Source organism: Sciurus carolinensis, chromosome 1, assembly GCF_902686445.1.
Source record: "Sciurus carolinensis chromosome 1, mSciCar1.2, whole genome shotgun sequence".
NCBI classification, from domain to species: domain Eukaryota; kingdom Metazoa; phylum Chordata; class Mammalia; order Rodentia; family Sciuridae; genus Sciurus; species Sciurus carolinensis.
Window position 1 is genome coordinate 99330426 of NC_062213.1, and position 22643 is coordinate 99353068.

The window sequence follows — 22643 nt, forward strand, 5'->3', positions numbered from 1 at the left end:
ACCACTTCTCAATTATTAACCCAACTACAAAAATGTTCTACTATGATAACTCTTTGACCTCATCGGATTCACTCACTGATACTTTTTTCACTATCCAATATCTTCATTCTATTTTCATTTTCTAAAATCCTGGTTGGATCCAACTATCCCCCTTCTCCACATTTAACCCAGAGTATCTAAAAGTTGCTGGAGAAAACCACACAAACCAGACTCACTATTCCAAATTAATGACCACTAATAAGCATTCAACTGTGCCCAGAAGGTGTATTAACATTTCCCTGGTAAATCTGATTCTTAACCTACAAGATGACAACTTCACAATATTACCTGTTTTCACCCTCTCCCTTAAATGATAATCTGGCATTATATTTCACTGAGAAAATCAGAGAGGATGACTCCAGGTCCTCATGATCAGAACTATAAACCTAGGGTGACCAGGTGTGATGGTGTACGCCTGTAATCCCAACAACTCAGGAGGCTGAGGCAGGAGGAACAGAAATTCAAAGCCAGTCTCAGCAACTTAGTGAAGCCTTAAGCAACTTAGTGAGACCTTGTTTTAAAATAAAACATAAAAAGGGCTGGGGATGTGGCTCAGTGGTTAAGTGTCCCTGGGTTCAATACCTGGTACCAAACAAACAAGAAATGAACCACAAACCTGGTATACTATACATATTGTTTTTTCTCCTGTTAAAATGAAAGTACCTTCACCACTATCAAAGGAAATCCCTTTGTGCTTTAGAAATCCTAAGGATTTTACTTCTGCAGTTCTTCCTCTTTAGCTTTTTCTTCATCTATTTCTGCTTCTTTATTGGATAACTCTGAACATATGCTCTAGAATCTTTCTCTTGAACTCACAAGCTCTTAGATAGATACCATCCCATTTCTCTGTCTCCTTTATGCAAACTTTCTTAAAAAGTGTTATGTATACATGTCTCTATTTTATTGTATATCCTGTAAACCTAATTTGGTTTTTAGCCTCACTGAAACTTAGGAATAAGAACATCAAAGACGTTCATATTGCCAAATCTGACAGATTCTTTCCTTCCTTCACCTTCTTTACCTCTCAGAAGACTGGACACAGTTTATCACTCACTTGATGCCTTTATGACACCATGTTGTCCTGGACTCCCTTCTACCACTTTAGTTCCTCCTCAGTCTCCATTGCTGGCTCCCTTCCTCTAGACAGTACTTGATCCTTAGTGATCTTTTCTCTCTCTATTCTTTCTTCTTAACTGATCTTATCTAGTCCCATGGCTTTAAATATCACTAACATGTTGTTAACTCTCAATTTAGCATATGATATTTCTATCTGGTTAATAGGCATCTCCAATTAAACAAGACTATTTCTTTAAAACCTGAGCATTATTCTTGACTTTTTTATCTTTGTTCCATTAATCTACACCACTAAATAAATCTACTGATTTTATTTTCTTCCTCAACCTCCTATCCAAACCACTTTGATTTGTTACTTGGACTTTCATGGTCATCTCCTCCTTCTATTTTTGCTTTCAAGAATCCATTTGCTTGACAAAGTGATCTTTTAAAACATAATTCAGTTCACACTGCTTACATGCTTAAAGCTCTTCAATGACTTCCTATGATAGAATAAAATGAAAATTAAACAAAAACTTTTCAACAAGGGCCTACAAGGCCCTCTGTGATCCAGCTCCTATTTAGCTTTTCTTTTTATTTTTTTTTATTTTTTTTATTTTTTTTGGGTGCTGGGGATCGAACCCAGGGCTTTGTGCTTACAAGGCAAGCACTCTACCGACTGAGCTATCTCCCCAGCCCCCTAGCTTTTCTTTTTAAAAAAATTTTTTTTAGTTGTCAATGGACCTTATATGTGGTGCTGAGAATCAAACCCAGTGCATCACGCATGCTAGGCAAGCGCTCTACCACTGAGCTACAACCCCAGCCCCTATTTATCTTTTCAACCTCTCATTTCCTCCTTCCTTATTATACTCCAGCACACCAGGCTTCTTTCTGCCTACCTACCAAAGTCTCCCTGTCTTCAAAGCCTTTGATCTGGTGTTGCCTCTGCTTGGGATGCTTTTTCTTCTAATCATTATGTGATTGGCTTTCTTGTAATTCAAAACTCATTTTAAATAATCACTTCCTCAGAGAGGCTCTCTCTATCTAAAGTAGTTCTCCCCACTTCCACAGTTACTTTGCAGCTTATTATCCTATTTACGTCCTTGATAGCACTTAGGTTTGTTTACTTATTTTCTCTCTGTCTCCTTTATTTTAGTTCCTTGAGGGCAGGTACCTTTTCTTTCCTGCCACTTCTATACTCCTATTATCTAAAACAGTTAACATATTGAAGGTATTAAATAAGCATCTGTTGTATAAAAGAATGAAGTGATTAAATTATTAACTACATACATATTTAGACTATAGTGACAAATGCTAACAGATGCTAACAATTGATAAATGTGCCTTTTTGGGGAAGAGCATTATTTTGAGCTTTGTCTGGGCATGAATCATGCAACTTAGAAAGATTTGCTGTTGTGCACTTATCATACACAATATATTCTTCCAGCCTATGGTTTCCCTTTAGCAATATGTACCTAATTTCTTCCTCAGCAATTCTTATATGAAATATATGTTAACATTTTACTTTATTCAAATTAATTGTCTCAAACATAGAGTTACATTTTTCAAAATTCCTCTCAGATGAATAACTTGGGTTGGTTTTCATTATTCCTACTTAGCTGACATTTCTGAATCTTGATGCCAAGATCCTTAAACATTTTATGTGAATGAATGTACTCTCTGAATTTAACACCAGATGTTCAGCCTTTCAACCTTGGATTTTTAAAAGATGATCTTTTTTTCTGTTTTACATCAAATTATAGAGTTTTTTTTTTTTAAAGGGACAAAGTGAAAAAATAAATTTTATCATATAAAAGAGTCATCTCAAAACATTTTCCCTTTTCAGAAATTCATTTTTTAAATACTATCCTCCCAAGGCTCTCAGATTATTAGTAGCTGAAATAACAGAAGAATTAAATTACTAGTATAAAATTTTCACATTAAACTACCTAATAGGGTTCAGGTATGTATCTTAGGCCTTGCAAAACATGTGGTCCAAGTAAGAAATATAGAAATGTATTTTTAACTAGTAGAATCTGTGTATATTTAAAATTTCAGATTGATCTAAGTAAATTGTTTTGGACAAGTTTTATATTTATTAAAATTTACTAACTACTGGATTTAAATTACAACTAAAAGAAAGTCATCTTTTTCTCCTTTGTAACACATGGTTTTTATTAATTAGGTCTCTCAATTTGTGTGCTGACCACATTTGGCAAAGTCCAGTCCTCACCAAAATAGTAACAACCTGCTCTCAATGGCAATCAAGCAGCAAATCTATTTTTGGCTTTAATGTTTGAAACTCCAAATGCCAGATGCCATAGAACTGAACCTTAAATGGCATAAGTGAACTGGTCTGCTACTAAAACACAAAATATTAAGGATTGGGATCCTCCAAAACACCTCTTTATTCCAAAGTAAATAAGTGTTTCAGGCTTACCTGGGGAATTCATATCTAATATTGACGTATGTAAAACAAAAAGAATATTAGAACTGAAACAGGAAGGTGGAACATGACATAACTTTGGTGTTTGTCCCTAACATTACTCTAAATGTCCTATTCTCAGAGTGTTTCCAGTTTTTATTATTAATATATTTATTACCTTACCTGTCTCTGAGTGTGCTGGGGCCTAGATAAGGATAGAGGTTTTCTTTAAGCTTTCCTTTGATGAGATGGTCCAGGGTCTCATGCAGGAAAGGCTGATGCTGGGTATACACATTTTCTACTCCCTAAAACAGGGGAAAATGGTTCTTATGTCATTTTGGGAAAACTAGCAATACAACAGTTGATAATACTCATATTGGAAAAGGACATACACTCAATAGACATTTCATAGGATAGATTCAAATAAGTATTTTATGATATTAAAAATTATTTGAATCTTCAGGCATGGTGGCACACACCTGTAATTCCACGGGCTTGGGAGGCTGAGGCAAGAAGATGGTTGAGTTCAAAGCCAGCCTCAGCAACTTAGTGAGGCCCTAAGAACTCAGTGAGACCCTGTCTCTAAATAAAATATAAAAAAGGGCTGAGGATGTGGCTCAATGGTTAAGCATCCCTGGGTTCAATCCCTGGTACCAAAAAATATATATATATATATTTTAATCAAAAATTTAATCAGAAATGTTCTAATCTCATAAAAATACTAAATTTAAATCTTTTATTATGTCTTTGATGAGTCTTGCTCTTTGGTGAAAATGTTAAATGACAAGTAAAGCAAACAACAGGAAAGGACTGTGTAGAAAAGGAGACTTGTAAATACGGAAGAAAAAGAAAAAAAAACTTCAGGAAACATGAGAAAAGGTAGTAAATTAAAACTAATTTTTGACCATTAAAAAAAGTAGGTTAGTATTTTTAAAAGATCAAAAGTGTTTGCTTTCTCTTTAATTTCCTTAAAAGAGAAACTATATAAATCCCAAATTCCAAACAAATAACGATGAAAAATAGCTGTAACTAATAGAACGGTTTGTCTTTTTACTCCTAAGTACTTCCTGGAAATATCTGCAGCTATTTCCTGCTTGGCTATTTGGTCCAGTGTGGATACTGCTCCAATACAGAAAGCACTGAAAGAAAAAGTTTTCAAGAGAATGTCTGATTTAATTTCATTTAACTGATCTAGTACTAAACCAGTGGCACTCATGAAGGTAATTTGAAGATCATAATCATTCATTCTCTGCCTTACGGGCTTTGACTGTTTCTAAGCACAGAAGAGATGTCTATACCTTCAATCCTTTGAGGAACTGTTTGGTAATAGCCACAGCATCTTTGGGGCTAAAGAGATCACTTCCTCTAACCCGTTTACCACCATATTCCACAACGGCAGACACGAGCTATAAAAAGAAAAAAAAGAGAAATGATCTTTTATTGTTTAAGAATCAGGAAGCTCATTTAATTAAAAAATACCTTTATTAAGGAAATGAAGACATGACAAGACAGAATTACACAATTCTGTCTGTACTTAAATCATACTGTTTTAAATAAAAACAGTATGATTTATCATTTGTTGGTGCTAAGAATATGACAGAACTGGTTCCTATTTATTAGGTTCGATATATAAAATTGATTACCTTTCGATACTTCTCAGAAACACCTTTATTCCTGAGGTCCACTATTAATCCTGGCAGGCTGTTACTGCTGTGTCGTTCATAGTGTAGAGCATAGAGCATCACCAGGCGAGCAGCATCAAACTCTGTCACTTTGGGGTTCTGTAGGAGCCTCTTTACATTCTGAAGGAAGAGAGAACTGATATTTATCTTCACCTTCACATGAGTGATGTCTTATACAATGCTTTAGATTTAATAATTATTGAGTAGTAGTGATATATTTGAATTGATGAGATGGCTATGAAGACATTGCACAGGTCATACTGTCTCAACTATAGAAAATTAACTGCCTTTGCTCAAGATAAGAATTAAATAAGGAAATATATTCCCAGTATAACTGCTTTAGAAAAAAATGAATTTAATAATGGATAGCTCCTGTTTTCTAATAACCCAAATTGTCATTTCCTTGCTAAAATAAGGAACAGATTACTATTTCCATTACTTTAGTCAATACAGCCCATAACAGAATTGACCAGTTGACTTGCAACTCTACTACTTTCTCTTTGTGCTATTAACCACTGAAGTGGAGATGAGTTGGTAGAATTTTACATAGGACTGGACTTAATCCCCAAGAAACATCAGAAGTAACAATATGTCTCAACATAGGTGACAAGAGACATGAGTATGTAAAGCATGCAATCTCTAAATTGAGTATTTATGCTCTTAAAGTACAGACACAGACAGTAAAGGGAACCAAAAGATGTTTAGATTTTTTCATTCTCACATTAAGGGTCTTCCATATGGTACAGATTTATATTTATTATACAGCAGAACAAATAATTCAGTTTAAGCCAAAAAATACTTTTTAAGTCCCATCAGGTACTATGCCAGGCATTGTTGGGGAAACAGATGAATTAGAGCCAATTTCTATCCTCCGTGAGTTCACAAACAATGAAGTAAAGAGGGTGACATGAGTATACTCCATTCTGTAACAAAGCATGTTTATTTAATGTACTTTAGCTTTAGAAGAACAGTAAAAATGGAAATGTATCAGTTTAACACAGAAGGCATATTGATTTATGTGTAATTTTTCCCAGCATGAACAGGCTTCCTGATATTTAAAGAAGCTTTACCAAAATTTAAGAGGGGGAAAAAAAAAAAAAAAAAAGAGATGACAATCTTACAGAGGTATTTCTGCAGGAAGGATCTGGTTTTATAGCTTTAAGAGCTGCTGTATTTCCACTATGTTAAACTATCTGGAGGAGGAGCAAGTGCCAATGAAAAGTATGCAGAGATATTTCATTGTGTTAAAAATCAAAACAAAACAAAATGACAACCAAAAACTGACTGATAAAGAAGGCTACCTCAATGGTATTTTTAATTTTGATGAAACTAGTCTCTATGAGAAGCAAATGTCTTCAAGACCTTGAATCTTTTTCTTTTTTGGGTGCCAGAGCCTGAACTCAGGGGTACTCAACCACTGAGTCATATCCCCAGCCCTATTTTTTATGTAATTTAGAGACAGGATCTCACTGAATTGCTTAGTGCCTCCCCATTGCTGAGGCTGGATTTGAACTCTTGATCCTCCTGCCTTAGCCTCCCAAGATGCTGGGATTACAGATTTGTACCACCACACCCAGCAAGACCTTGGATCTTTAGAAAACAGGAGCCCCAGGAATAAGGCTGCAGAAGGTAGACTAGCTTAATTTCTATGTGTAAATTCCAGTGGAGATTTTATTTGCTAACATTTTTATTATGATTGTCATTATTATTAGTGCTCTGATTACAACATTATATAGATTCATTTTTTTAGATAAAGTGATCTGCTTATAAGCCTATATTCCCATAATCTGTTTATTTTTATTGCATGATTTTGTAGAACATAAGAGTTTTCAGGAACAAATATGTGGTATTATAACAGATACATATGTATTAAAAACAGGCTGAAAATCAGTGCAATGGAAGTTAAGACAAGTACATCTGATTGTTGAGGAAACAGGAAAGACTTCGTAAAGGAAGTGACATTTGCAAAAGACCTCAAAAAATCAATAAAAGTTGGAATTAGTATAAAGGAGTGAAAGCAGTGCCATCATTAAGAGAAATATGAAAATTTGAGGAAGGAATGTGAGAGTGGCAAGAGATTTGGTGGGCACTAGATTCTGAGGGCATAACAACTACCCTCTGTATGGTACTTTATAAGATGCTGCCATATACATTATTTCTTTAATATCACACAACCACCATGTCCAATGTCTAAGAATTCTTCTGTACATAATGAGTAAGGACTAGGATGACAATGGGGAGCGTCCCCAGGACCTCTCAAGTAGAAAGTTCTCTGAGAGGGACTCCTGTTGTTGCTTTTCTGGGTTAATATTTTACTACCATCATCCTTAAGAGACTAAAAAGGAGGAAGTTTCTCCTTTAGACCCATATTCAAAAGGAATTTCTTAATTTTTTTGCTCCCTTTGTGGTATACTTTCCACAGAGCAGTCATGGAATATAGCTTATTTAGAATATCTGCTAATAATTTCCACTATTTTCTACCATAATGTAAAGACATTACAGGGTACAATTTATTCATCAAGTACTTACATACAACTTCACATATATTTTATCACATATATTTTAATCAACTGGGCATAAATTTAAAACATTAAGAAATCCCACCTTGGGAATCTCTGTTGTCATTCTTCTTATAATAGGCACAATATTTCATTTCCTGCCCTTGCAGTCACTCTTTCACCTTTAATCTACTTAATTTCTGGCTGACCTGTCTCTACTTTAAAGCAAATCTGAGATGAGATACCCAAGTAACTATAAACCTGGATAACTGGCATGGAAACAGACCATTTTCAGTTAATACCCTTCCTGCTTGCTTCCTTCCTAATTACCTTCACTTGGATCTTGACTCTTGGTTCTGTTTCCCATTTAAGAATCCACTCCTATTTCTTGAGATATGGTACTGGTATTTAGATTCCCTGACTTGACTCAGCTCTCCCTTGGGGACTTTGCCCAGATCTGACGTAGGATTACTTTGAGTAGATTAGTTTGCCTATTTTTTAGCTCTTAGAACCCAACTCAGGCTCAGGTACATGATCTGGCTAGATTTATCTATTTTCTCATGAAAAGAAACCTGTAGGTAAAAGATGAGTTCTTTCTTCTCTTTCAGCTATATCAGTCCTTGAAAAAGCAGGACTTTTTTGTCTGACTTGATCCCACGCTATCTTTTGATTTTAAACTATCTCCCTCATGGCCACTTGACTCATCAACTTGATTGAGAGTGGCATAACATTATAATGAGATTCCTGAGTACTAACCAGAGAAGAGGAGGAAAAGAATTAGAGAGGCTTCTAACTACAGAGCAGGTATGTGCCACATGGTAGTATTTATTTGTTGGAAATATAACTGAATTACATAATACATTTTTTTACTTAAAAACTTTTTTTAGGGCTGGGGTTGTGGCTCAGTGGTAGAGCACTTGCCTACCATATGTGAGGCACTGGGTTAGATTCTCAGCACCACACATAAATAAATGAATAAAATAAAGGTCTATGAATATCTAAACATTCTTAAAAAAATTTTTTTAGTTGTAGATGGACAAAATACCTTTATTTTATTTATTCATTTTATGTGGTGGCTGAGGATTGAAGCCAGTGCCTCATATGTACAAGGCAAGCACTCTACTACTGAGCCATGAACCCAGCCCATATACATTTCTAAATTTCTCATTTCTCAATAAAATTTCCATAAGCTGCTGTGTGTGGCAGGGTACATGCCTGTAATCCCAGCTATTGGCTGGGGTGCAGTGTTGAGTAGTGGTGGTTGTGGGGGGTAGGGGGTTGTTAGGGCCAAGACAGGAGGATTGCAAGTTTGAGGTCAGCCTGGGCAACATAGTGAGACCCTATCTCAAAAATAAAAAATAGACTCAGCCATAAAAAATAATAAAATTATGGCATTTGCAGGCAAATGGATGAAACTGGAGAATATCATGCTAAGTGAGATAAGCCAATCTCAAAAAAACCAAAGGATGAATGATCTCACTGATAAGCAGATGACGACACAAAATGGGGGATGAGAGGGGGGCAAGAATGGAGGAAGTAGGGACTATATAGAGGGAAAAGAAGGGTGGGAGGGGTGGGGGGGAAGGAAAAATAAATAAATAAATAAAAGGAGATGGGTATGTAGGTCAGTAATAGAGGACCCCTGGGTTCAATTCCCCCTATGATAGATAAAATTTACACAAGCCTTGCAACTACCAAGAGAGAAATGTACATGTCTCATAAGGACAATAGATGAATAAAGAAAAACTACTGTTTATTTAAGAAGGTAGGATTCAAAAACTTTATCCTGAACTCTGACATTTGTGTACGCCTAATCAAGGACAGGAAAAGAAAAGCAAAAATACTGTCTTCAGAGGTCAAGATTCCAAAAGGAACTAATACTCACTCATAATAAGAAAACAATTATTTTCCAATATTTAGAGATTTTCCATTGTTTCTGTTGACTGCTTTTTGTTTTCTTCTATTAAAATTGATGAATTAACACAGAAAAAAAATCTTTTATAATATACACACATTATACAAATTACAGATAAACTCAGTAATTAAAGAGTCTCCTTTTTTTCCCCCTTTAGTTTAACATAAAGAACAGGATTCCTTCCTTGCTACCATCACAATAATGTAGTAAAATAGTTAATGAATAAGTAATTAAAATAATAGATTAGGATAAAGAGCTTATTTAAGAAAAGTGATAGAAAGTACTCAGAACCCAATACTACTGACTGATAAATACATGTGAGAGTCAGTGTTCTTTTTCTTTTTTTTTTTTTTTTTTTTTTTTTGTTCTTTTTCTTAATGACTAGCTAACATAAAACTTAGCTTTCTAGTAGGTCTCCTGAGGGTCAACATTATTTCTGAAATACTGGTTAAGTGGTGGTTTAGAGGAAAAAAGGTCATTTTTACTCTAAATTGATCAAAGTAAAATAATCCAACGTGTTCCAAACAGTTTTATTATAATTTTACAGAAAAACCTTTCTGAACTCAGGAAGAAATCCAAAATCATCTGTGGACTAAAAAACATGTCCTGAATACTAAAATGAAAATAGAATGTACCATCAAATAAAATTATACTTTATGGTGACAATAGTTGTTGAAAATTTTAAGTACTTAGTACATATTTAATGCTTTACATGTGTTAGCACATTATACCCTCACCACAATCTTTAAGTACTATTATTTTCCTGCATTTATAGATGAAGTCTGGGGCTTACGGTAATTAAGAATCATTTTCAAACTCAAGTCATCAAAGGTCCAAGCTTTTAGGCACCATGCTATATTGCTTCAAAGAGGACTCATTCTCCTCATTTTTCTAACAAATATTTATTGAGTTTTTACCATGTGTCATTAACAGTATGATTTGAGATCTTTCAAGATCAGGAAAAAAGGATATAAAATAGACCAGTTCCTCCTTCCAAATAAAAAACTGTGATATGACAACGTGAGTGGGACTGTGGGGGTAGGGTGGGGATTGCTCACTTTCTGGAGATGTTTCTTTTAATGATATGAAAAATCTTCATTACTAATCGAATCAATCTCTTTTGAGAATGTGGATGTGCTTCAATAGTAGTACACTGCACTTGGTTCTGGTAAAATTCTTTATAAATAATATTTTTGTTAACCTGTAGGATAGAAGTGGCAGCAATTTATAGGTTAATTTTTAGCAATATATGAGCTTTTCTTTTGCTAACCATGATATGCTTACTATTCAATAAAACAACCCCATCTCTACTCAAAAACCTCAATTCATTGCTTCATGACGTATTATTCTCTAAGGTCAAGTCAAGGAATGCTATAGCCATTTAGGGATCAGGCCCCTGGCATCAACTTACTATCAAACAAAAGTTCCCTTTATAGTCTATTTAAATCATGTTGCCAAAGAAATTCTTTATGGTGGGAGAGTCCAAATCTACTGCTTACTGTAAAACCCCAATATCCTGGACAAGAAATCTTCAAAAGATAAGTTTTAGAAATATAAAGTAGACCATAAATAGGGTTCATATTTTTAAAATATCTACTTTTAAAGTGAACAAAATTTCAAAGAAGGAATTACAAAACTTTTTCTAATTCATTTCCATATGGTAGAGAGATACAAATAAAGATACTAAAATTGGCTAGTGATAAAGTTTCATTTTTTTTTTTTCCTTTCCATACTGAGGATTGAATGCAAGGGTGCTCTACTTCTGAGTTATACCCCAGTCCTTTTAAAATTTTATCTTTGAAACAGGTCTCCCTAAGTTGCCCAGGCTTTTTCTTGAACTTGCAATTCTCCTACCTCAGCCTACCAAGTTGCTAGGATTATAGGTATGTACCATTACACCTGGCTAAGTTTGGTTTTATTCTTTTAATAGAGAAAAGTCAAGTGATAAACATAAGAAAATTTAAATTTAGCTATAAGACAAAATTTTGTTTGTATTTAATAAGAGGTAGAAAACTCATTTTATTAATATAAAGGTAGAAACATTTCTATTAGGCCTACAAAACAACAAAAAATTAAGATTAGTGGGGTTGTTTAAAGTAAACTGGCAAAGTTAAATAGATTTTAATACATGTTTACAAAGGATACTATTTAGTGATTAAAAAGAATGAGACTTAGGTTCTGATCTGAAAGAGTCTCTGAGATACATGGCTAAGTTAAAAAAATGCAGATTTGTGTCCAGTATGGTAACATTTGAATTAAAACACACACGCACCCTTGTATGCACATGGAATAACTGAAAGGATGCATATGAAACTATTAACAAACTCAGTTTTTACTATACGCCTCTTTTACCAAATACTTATATATTCTATTTAGGAGTTAAAAGTTAATGCACTATTAAAATAATGCCAGTCTAAAGAACAGAGTCCTTTGTGAAGATTTAGAAACACGGACAAAATAAAACAACGATAGAGAAGCACTTTACATAAAAATAAAAAATAAAGCAAATATAACTTTATAATTTTCAAAATGATGGTATTTTCTGAGAAATCCTGATGAACACTTTAAAAAGTTAAAATCAAGAACTAAAAATTTCATAAAGATCTTGATGTAATAGAGCATCCATAGGTGGGTTTCCTTTTTTTGACTATACCATGCATAAAAATATTGTGCTTAGAGGAAGGTAACCGATATTTACAAAGCAACTATCATTGCATTTTATTATCACACTGAATCTTCATAACAATCTGAAAGTTCGAAATCACTATCCTTGATGCTTGGACAAAGTAAAGAATTTTTCCCCCAAAACTTTGGCAAGTAGAGATAAGATACTATCCAGGACAGCCTAGCTCCAAAGCCTGTGATGTTTCCAATAAACCAGACTGGCTTTATTTTATGAAATCAAGTAAAATTGCAATGGGGAAAGTAAGAAACTAAGTTTTAGCATATAAAATCCTATTATTGAGGAAATGTGCTTCTTACAGGTGGCTTAGAAATGATTGCCTCTCAGAGGACTGTTATTCCTAAATTACTTCTTGGTGACACCACATTTTGTTATTACTCATAAACCTTGGAATTACCTCTGATTTGTTCTTTCAATCCTTATATCCAATCTGTCATTTAATTGTTTTCTCCCTTTGCAATGTCTCTCAGATTTTCCCCTTACTATACATTGTTATTAATATCACTATAAGTCTATAAGGCTCTCAGTTTTTTCACCTGTAATGCATCCTTACTAGATTAAATTTCCTAAAATACTGCTTTCATAACATCAACTTTCTACATAAGATCCTGCACTGGATCTCTGCCTATTTCAGCAAATATTAACTCCTCTTATAAGCTTCTTTATAAACTGGTTCATGTTTACCAATTCAATTTTATCTTCTCTTTTTCTTGCACACCCACTCTCAACAAGTCAAACTGTTTATTATTTCCTGCATACTTCTGCATCTTTTCTTTTGCTGTTATTCCTGACTGAAAACCTCCTCTAAATTCTATTCATTCTTTATGGTTCATCTGAATATTGCCCTCACTAAGGAAGTCTTCCTAATAACTTAAAATCCTATTATTGTTAGTATCACAATTTTGACTTTATTAAATATTATCTTGAAACATATTTTTTCTTGTGCTTTAGTTTTGTTTCTTCAAGTATACTATAAATTTCTTGAGGTCAGGGTCTGATTATGTCACTTTTCTTCTAAATCCTCTGGTAGCTCTTATCATTTTAACATTAAAGCCCAACCTCCTTTCAAAGGCCATAATTGGTTCTAATCTATCTTTCTAGTTTATCTAAAACCTCTCCTCAGCTTGTATCCTACATTAGCTACACTGAAATATTCTCTGTTCATACATACAACCCTCCATACTTGCATACTGTCTACTGAGAATCCTAATCTTTGCTCTGTTTGGTGCTCTCTTACTTATTTAGCTGTCCAGACCCAGTTTTCATGTCACATTTCTCTAGGAAGCTTTAAGAAGCCTCATCTTTGTATTTCCTCTGTACTTCCAGATTCTTGTAAATACCTTTATTATAGCACTTACTGCTGCATGGTATTATAATTCCTTACCTCCCATAATGTGAGTATACTGAAGAAAGGGATGGTATCTTATTCATCTCTGTACTCCTAGATCCTCATAGCAGTATGTGCATAGAGGAGGCATTCACATATTGTGAAATGAAAAGTAATCTTCAATAATTTTTTAAAAACTTAGATAATCCATTTTATCTTTAAAGGTCTTCTTAACAACCCTGTGAAACAAGTAATTTGTATCTATTTTACAAATGAGGAAACTGGCTAAGAGATTTAAGTCAACAGCTTCAGGTCACAAAGCCAGTAAGTTGTAAACCAAACACTAAAATCCAGATCTTCTGATTCTAGTCTACTGCTCTTTCTAATTAACTAGGCTGCCCTCATAAATACTCAATTAACTTACTGAACCTTGGGGACTATACTTTATATTTCTTCTGTCGCTCTTGTTATATATTTCTCTTAATGGTGTTCATTTGTGTTCTTGTCTTAATTTCTTGTTAAATGAAATTCCATGTTGATGAAGAAGGATTACTTGCCTTTGTATCTCTTGCTCTGCCTGGCACAGTGCCTTACACATAGTGGGTGCTCATCAAATTGGACTGACCTGAAGAGCACTAGAATGGTCATTTTGACAGGCCAGTTCTTGCTCAACCTCTGAAACCTCCAGCAGATTCCGCTCACTGACCAACCGAGACAGTTCTCCGACCACTGTCACATGCTTTGACACAGTCCCAGACATCTTCTTAAACTGTGGATAATTCTCAACAAAGGCCTGCCATGATAAAACATCAATGGGAGAGGTTCTGTTATTTTTTGACTGAGAACATACATATGTGAAGAAGGAATAAAAAAAAAAAAAGGCAGGAGTAGTTTTTCTGCACCGGCTAAGGCACCCACAGCTCTCTATCACATAGCATTGATATATGTCAACAGACTAAGTCTTTAAAGAATACAAATATGACTGAACAATGGAAAGAAGCACATGGCTTTTTATGAACTTCTCACTATATTGTTTACTAAAGAGAGACATTACAGAAAATGTCTCAACCAAACCAACTGAATCAAGGTAGAAATCATACCCGGAAATTCCAAGAATCATGAATAATTCCAAAGTGTCACATGTAAGTCAACGATGTATATATTCAATTTACCTTCATGTCTGCTATTGATTCTAGTTTTTGCTGTTCTTTTGGTTTCTTCTTCTGAAAGTCTTCCATGAGGTTCTTTATATTGCTACCAATCTCTGCAAAGTTCAGGTACATATTCTGTGAAAAAGGAAGTTGGAAGACAGTTCATCAACTAGCCTTCCAAATAGTTTAAAAGAAGTGAAAAAGAATCCTGAACAAAGAATTGAAGGGCAAATTCCATTTTAATTACCAAATATGGATATTAGCCAGGACACCAGTGATGAATACCATTATTATTCTCACAAAAAACCACTGGAAGGGAGGGAAGTAAATAACTATGTGATCTCTTTGGAAAAAAATACTGTTAAAGGATCAGAATCCAAGTCTTTTACATTCTCTTGAGATGCAACTTAATCTATAGTATGCTTCTATCATTTTTTCGCATGAAATCCCATACGTGTCCCCATTCTAACAAGTCAGTATTGACCTTCGTACATAAAAACAAAGAAAATTTAAAAATTTTAACACCACCTACATTAGCATAGAATTCATCATTTTCAGCAGATAGAACCACCTCTCTTAAGTCTTTACTAATCCCCGGCACTCTGGAAAGATCAATCCGATTGTTGTTTATGCCTAGTAGTTCATGAACCATGGCCTGATATGTCCACTAAATAAAGAATTAAGACAAAAAAATTGGTTATTGACAAAACATGGATATAGTACATACTCAGGAAAATAAGTAAAATTGATAACATTCTTAGTAACTAGTCTGCTTTACATGAAGATTCTCTATTTTGTTCAAATTTTATTAATAGTTTATGTTATAATAAGCATTAAGAATATCATTTTAATCGGATAAACACCCAAAAGTCAAAATACTTTTAGATTTCACACTTCTGGAAGAAAGACAAGAAGATTAATATTCTTGATAGAAAGAAAACAAATTATATTCATCATTAGCTCTAATTTTTGCCTGTGAATTAAGAGTATATTTTTGGCTTCACAGATAGGGCTATATTGGTACTGCAGTTACAAGCTGTGCCATTTCCTGTACGCTTCTGTGGTTTTTCTGCAGCATGAGAAGTGTGTTCTTGCAGATCTGAGTGATGCTATATTTATCCTGGGAACACTAATATTATCAGAAAAAACCTTGTGAGTTGGTCAAAACACTGGCATATTCAGACCTGCCTCAGAATCCATTTTGTTTTATATTTTTACTTAGTATAAATTACAAAGAAGATTGCTTCCTAAAAATGTAAATTTATTTGGTAAAACTGGAAAGGAGAAACTCCCAAATTTTGCCTTATCTCCACTAATGGAGAATGGATTACTTTTTGTCATAAGTCCATAACACACAATTAAGTATTTTCCAGCATATTATCTTTTAAATATAGAATTCAAATGCTAGAAATACTTAAATAAACATATTTTGCTTAAATAAACTAGATTTTTTAATAAATAACATGAATAAAAGAAGGTGCTTTATTTCTTAAAGCATTTGCCAAAGGAACCCTTGAAAAAGCAAGTTCCATTGGTATTTAGAATAAATATAATGTATTGCTTCGTGCTTCAATGGGCAGGATTCTGTATGTGGTTCTACCACATCACTTTACTATGTAATTAAAATTATGTGTTTTCTGCTTTCCTCATTGGACCATGAGCTTTTGAAAGCAGAGACTATCTCTTTTAACCTTTTATCTCCAGTACTTAGTTTAGTACATGGCACCTAATAGATTCTCAGTGAAATTTGTTGAATAAATGATTGCTTTACTTTATGAGACAGAATTATATGCAATTTTTTTTCTAATATTTTATATTATCAAAAGTTTCTTTAGTGAACATATATTACTTTCGGTTTTAGAAATACAAGATTATCTTATACTATAAAAAAGTTTCTTTCCACAGCCACAGATTTCTCTTAGCATTAACATTATTATAAGCTTGGCAGAAACTGAAACATAGATTCTACCTTTCCTTATAAATCCAAAATCACTATTCATAGAGCAACTACTAAGTGCAAGGAACTATTATTTTATTTGAAGGAGAACAAATACTGGTGAGACAGTTTGAGACAGTTTGCGTTAACAGAACATGTAATCCAGGGAAGGGTAAAAACAACCAAAGACAGAACTCAGAAAGTGTAGCACCAGATATAAGAGACACAAAGCTCTACAGTGATTTTAGGGAGAAAAGAACCTGTCTAAAGATGTTATAAGACTTATGTGGTTTTAAGGGAGAATATTTTGATAAATGAAGATGGGAAGAGAAGGTATTCCAAACATTCCAGAGTTTAGACAGTGGTCACAGTAAAAGCAGGATGTCAAGAAACCATGTGGCTTCTATGTAGCAGGGAGCTATCAGGTTTTGTTTTGTTTTGTTTGTTTGTTTTTGGGGCACCAGGGATTGAACCCAGGGGCACTCAATCACTGAGCCACATCCCCAGCCCTATTTTGTATTTTATTTAGAGACAGGGTCTCACTGAGTTGCTTAGCATCTCACTTTTGCTGAGGCTGGTTTTGAACTGGTAATCCTCCTGCCTCAGCCTTCCAAGTTGCTGGGATTACAGGCATGCACCACTGTGCCCGGCGAGCTATCAATTTTATTTGAGGTTCAGCACACACTGTTAAGACTCTTGTATACCAAATTCAGGGGTGTGTGTGTGTGTGTGTGTGTGTGTGTGTGTATGCGTATGTGTGTGTGTTTCAATCCAGCAGGCAGATGGGAACCAATGAAGATTTTTAAGCCAGAAGTAATAGGACTACAACTGGGCTTTAAGAAAAGTAATTCAATAACATTGTGTTTTAGAATATTTTAGGGTGAAAAGAAATTAAAAGAAAGGAACCAAACAGATGACTATTTCAGTATTCCTGTAAGAGATTAGGGTCTACACTAAGGCAATAGCAATAATGGAAAACAGCAGACAGAAGAAAACACTGGATATTAGAATCTATGATTAGGCAAAAATAATTAATAAAGGAAGATCAACAGAGGAGAAGAGAGAAAATAAGGGGAGGTAGGAGGGAAGAGAAAAGGATGGGGAATGAGTATTAAAATCAAATTCCTTACATGTATGGTTTTGTCAAAATTAACCCAAATACTACATATACTTATAATGCTCTAATAAAAACACAACAAAGAAACAAAAACAAAAAAAGGAATCCTTGACTGGGGTAAAATAAAAAGGGCTGGGGATATAGTTCAGTGGTAAAGTACCCTTAGGAGTAGTGGCAGAGAGGACTGGAAGGATGAGGCAGAAGAGGGAGTGACTGTGACTGTGGTTGGAAAAACAGTAATACCAAAACACCAAGAAATACAAGGCAAAAAACAAGAATAGATTAAAAAAAAAAAAAAAAGGCAAGTAGAATGGACCACATTTGCAGTTTGATGAATATCACTTTAAAATTATCCTTGTATCATGCTAACAAAGGGTTCTGCACCTGGTTAAGCAATGGAGTGATGGCATCATCGCAGCGATCTAAAATAAGTAGCAATGGAGGAACTTCTGTCCGCCGGAATTCAAACAGCTCATATTCTTTAGTTATTACTTGCTATAGGTAAGACAGAAAGAAGATTTGGACAACCAATTAGTTGTAGATAGAATAATAAAAATAGGAAATTAATAAATAAAACCACTTTTAGCAGTTCTTCATACTCTCATAGGCCTTTCATACAAGCATTCAAAACTTTACAACATGCTATTTAAGAGCTTAGGATTTTACCAGTTGTTTATCTGGACCCACCAAATTAAAAAGCTTGTGAATGTTTATTAGGTTAAATCCAAACTTAGCTCTAATTTGCTGGTTTTTTTTTTTATTATTATTATTATATAGACATCCTTCTTTGCCAGTAAACCTAACACACCATCATCCCCTTGGCTGTAGAGAAAATATTCTTGATAGTTTCTAAATACAATAGGGAAATGAATGGCCTTGATGTTTTGGAACCAGAGACAGGCAATGCTATACCTTTACACATTCTGCAAGTCTCTTTGCTGCCTCTGATGAAAGTTGATAACGAATCATGGGACACTTTTTCAGAGATAAAAGGAGAGCTGTCAGTCCTTGAGTTGTTCTGGAGAGCTGAGCTGGATCCCAATTTCGACCCTTTTAGTTAAAAACATATATTCAGAGAAAATATTTTATTTCCCTTCCAAGTCCAATTTCTTGCTGGATTAACTCCCACCTGATAAATTATTTTTAAAATTCTTTCCTTTCATACCTGACAGCAACCCAAAATATTGAGGGAAAACAAATGTGGATTCACAGCAATATAATCACCATAAAATTCCTGTAAATAAAGCACCAAGATCAGTCATTCCATGAATTCTATCAAGCAGAAATATCTTCATATGTGATCTAATACTATGATATAAAATGGTAAAATACAGGTGAGATATGAAAATGTTCAAATAAATGTATTCTCATGAGGAAGAATATGATTTAAAATAGGTCATTTGAAAAATTTATCAATCAGGCGTGGTGGTGCATGCCTATAATCCCAGTGACTTGGGAGGTTGAGACAGGATTGCAAGTTCAAGGTCAGCCTCAGCAACTGAGTGAGACCCTGCCTTAAAATAAAAAATAAAAAGGGCTGGGGATATAGCTCAGTGGTAAAGTACCCTTGGGTTAAATCCCCAGAACCAAAAATATAAAAAATAAAATAAAATAAAATAATAATTCATTTATCACCTAGCAGTTTTTCTGAAAAATTCAAAACTAGTTTATTTGCTACCCCTGAAGACAATATTTTCCACTTAGATAAGAAATATATTCAAACTTTTGTGAAAAATGTATTTAAGAACACTAAAGAACTCAAGAAGGAAAGGTAATGTAATATGTCCTAATGTGATTTATTATATAGCATGCAGAATGAAAGCTTAGGAGTTTCCTAGTTTCAACCAAATGACAAAAGTCACACATTACCTCCCACAGAATAATAACCACAAATAGAATTTTAGGAAACTTCATTCACAATCTTTCTTGTTATTCTTTCCCCATTAACCCATCCTGTTGAACATTCTTATAGTGTGATTCATAGGACATACTTGACTGTCTCAACTCAGTGAAACTCTTCCTACCATTCACTGGCCTGCTCTCCTTTTCACTTATTTCTTTAATTATTCCTATTCAGTTTGATACCTCTTCCAAACTTTGTGAATATAAGTAGAGTCTGGCATATTTATTCTATCTAATCAACAGCTTCCCTTATTTTGAGACAGCACCTTCCTTCCTTTTAGACTAAGATCTTTTAAAAGGGCCATTATAAGACACGTGTTATAGAACCAACATGTTTACCTGAACCTCAGCCACAACTTCCTGTTCATCAGCTTCAGCTAATGACTTCACATCACTCTTGCTGATCACATTACTGAAATCTGAAACAGATACATGAGTGTGGGTGTCTCAAAAGAGATTATCTCTGCAGCAATAAGACATAAATGGGCCTGAGAGTTAAAGCCTAATGAATAAGCAATATTTGATATCTTCTTTGGTATATGTCAAACCATACACCTTCAAATTGGAATGAGAACCATAAAGGTGTTTAAATGCATAAATTCCTAAAAATACTAAAAGAGGGGGGCTATCTTTGGAGGATACTAAAGAACCAAGTAATTACACTGAAAATAACAAAGGGAGAGAAATAAGCTCTTATCCTCTTATATAGAAATTGTACTAAATAATAAACAAGGAAATATTTTCTTTATGGAAATATTCCATCTAAAAACCAAAGAAAGAATGTTAATAATTAGAGTTTCATCAATTTTCCCAACCCTTAATCAATAAATAGATCTAAGCCTTGCTTATCTACAGCTGCTAGTATCACAAGAAGAAACATTCAATGAAACTATACCACATCACTTAAGTATTCTTGCCCAAAGGAAACTGAAACTTAATCTAATTAAGGCTCTATATCCACCTACAAATTTATAGGTACAAGGATAGAAGTACATTTTAATTTGCAAGGAACATGTAAAACTACCCCCATAGGGATACAATCAGCAAGATCCAGGCTGAGAAAAACTTAGTTTCTTCAATAAATAAATCGAATGGAAGGGAGGGACCTATAGAAGATTAAAGATATTCAACATATTGACCAATAGCAATGTGTGAACTTTATTTTAATCCTGATTCAAATAAATAATGAAAAAAAAGACATGAGAGAATTTGAAATTTGAATACTGAATGAGTAGATGAAAATGGTAAGGAATTATTTTTCATTTTTTATTTGGTTATAATACTAGTATTTTTTTTTTTTTTTTTTTTTTTTTTTGCGGTGCTGGGGATGGAACCCAGGGCCTCGTGCTTGCAAGGCAAGCACTCTACCAACTGAGCTATCTCCCCAGCCCCAATACTAGTATTTTCAAAAATGAGTCTGTATCTTTTAAAAAGGCATACTGAAATACTTATGGATGAAATGTATGATGTCTTAAATTTGCTCCAAGATAATACTGATGGAGGAGAAGGTGTTAGCATAGCTAAAACAAGATTGGGCATGGTTTAATAATAGCTGAAATTGGATAATGGTTACATTGAGATTTATTACAATGTTATACATTTGAAAATTTTCATAATAAAAAGTTTTTTAATAAGAGGAAGAGCCTGTTATATGATAGATTTAGTAGACCTAAAATATACCAAAATGTGATTAAGAAATAAGATGAACAGAAGGTCAGTTTAATGTCAATATAAATTGTGCTGAAAATGTATGATGAATAAAATTACTATATAAAAATGTATTTTAGTTTACTTTAACAAATAAAAATTTGAAACTGAAGTCTGTACCCTAAAAAATTTCACGTCTATTTTTTATAGATTTAGTAGTAACTAATGAAATTTTTTCTTCTGCTTCATAATTATATCCCAAATTAAAGAGTCTTTAGAAACAGGAGAGTAAATACTAGATTTATTATTCTTAATCACAATTATTGCACTAAAGAACTTTCTTTAGAGGAAACAAGGGTCTTATGCCACATGACACCATTTCAGTTTTAGCAGAGATTTAATAAGAGTATTTTTATTTTATATTCAATTAAATCTGGCAGCATAGAGAATATGAATATGTAAAGATATTCCCTATGCTGCCAAATATATACATGTGTATGTTGTACACACACATACACACAAATACATAGGTAGATTTTTATTTACATATATAAACTGACAAAGGACCTAGCTTGTGATCATACTAAAAAATTCTGGAAATAAAATACAGAGACACTACCAAATGCCTGAGAGGATGCAAAGACACCAGATCACTAGTATATTGCTAGTGAAAATGTAAAATGATGTTGTTATTCTGGAAAACATTTGGCAGTTTCTTAAAACACTATAAACATGTAACTACCATATGACCCAGCAATTGCATTCCTAGGCATTATTTATCTGAACAAAGGAAGACTATATTCATATAAAAACTCATATAGAGATGTTTACAGTAGCTTTATTTGTAGTAGTCAAAACTGGAAACAACTCAGATATCCTTCAATGGTGAATAGTTAAATAAAATGTACAGTGGAGTACTACTCAGCAATAAAAAGAAATGAACTGTTGATACACATAACAACCTGGATGAATCTTCAGAGATCTATGCTGAAAAAAAAAATCCCAAAAGTTTACATACTGTATGATTCCATTTATTTTACACTTTTGAAATGATAAAATTATAGAATGGAGAACAGAACAGTGGTTGCCAGGATTAATGATGGGGTTAAGGTAGGAAAGAAGTGAACATGGTTCATAAAAGCCCAATATGAGAACCTTGTGGAGACAGAAATGCTCCGTAAATGAAATGTATCAATATGCTGGTTGTGATACTGTACTATTGTCACGTACCATGCTATATTAGGGGAAAATGGGTAAAAGATATAGGA

General features: G+C 33.8%; 1 protein-coding gene across 2 annotated transcripts in view; it reads right to left on the reverse strand.

The window, feature by feature from the left end:
* Vps45 (vacuolar protein sorting 45 homolog) overlaps positions 1–22643 on the reverse strand; it is a 66210-nt gene that overhangs the window by 38003 nt on the left and 5564 nt on the right. The window contains exons 4-13 of one of the 2 annotated variants that reach the window (XM_047520958.1): positions 20068–20147; positions 18992–19060; positions 18739–18876; positions 18211–18321; positions 15306–15440; positions 14795–14908; positions 14248–14415; positions 5161–5319; positions 4816–4923; positions 3701–3822 (exon numbers count right to left, since the gene is read on the reverse strand). In XM_047520958.1, the coding sequence (XP_047376914.1) occupies positions 3701–3822; positions 4816–4923; positions 5161–5319; positions 14248–14415; positions 14795–14908; positions 15306–15440; positions 18211–18321; positions 18739–18876; positions 18992–19060; positions 20068–20147 (1204 nt within the window). The remainder of the gene's footprint in view (positions 1–3700; positions 3823–4815; positions 4924–5160; positions 5320–14247; positions 14416–14794; positions 14909–15305; positions 15441–18210; positions 18322–18738; positions 18877–18991; positions 19061–20067; positions 20148–22643) is intronic. The other variant, XM_047520964.1, reaches the window with a different exon arrangement.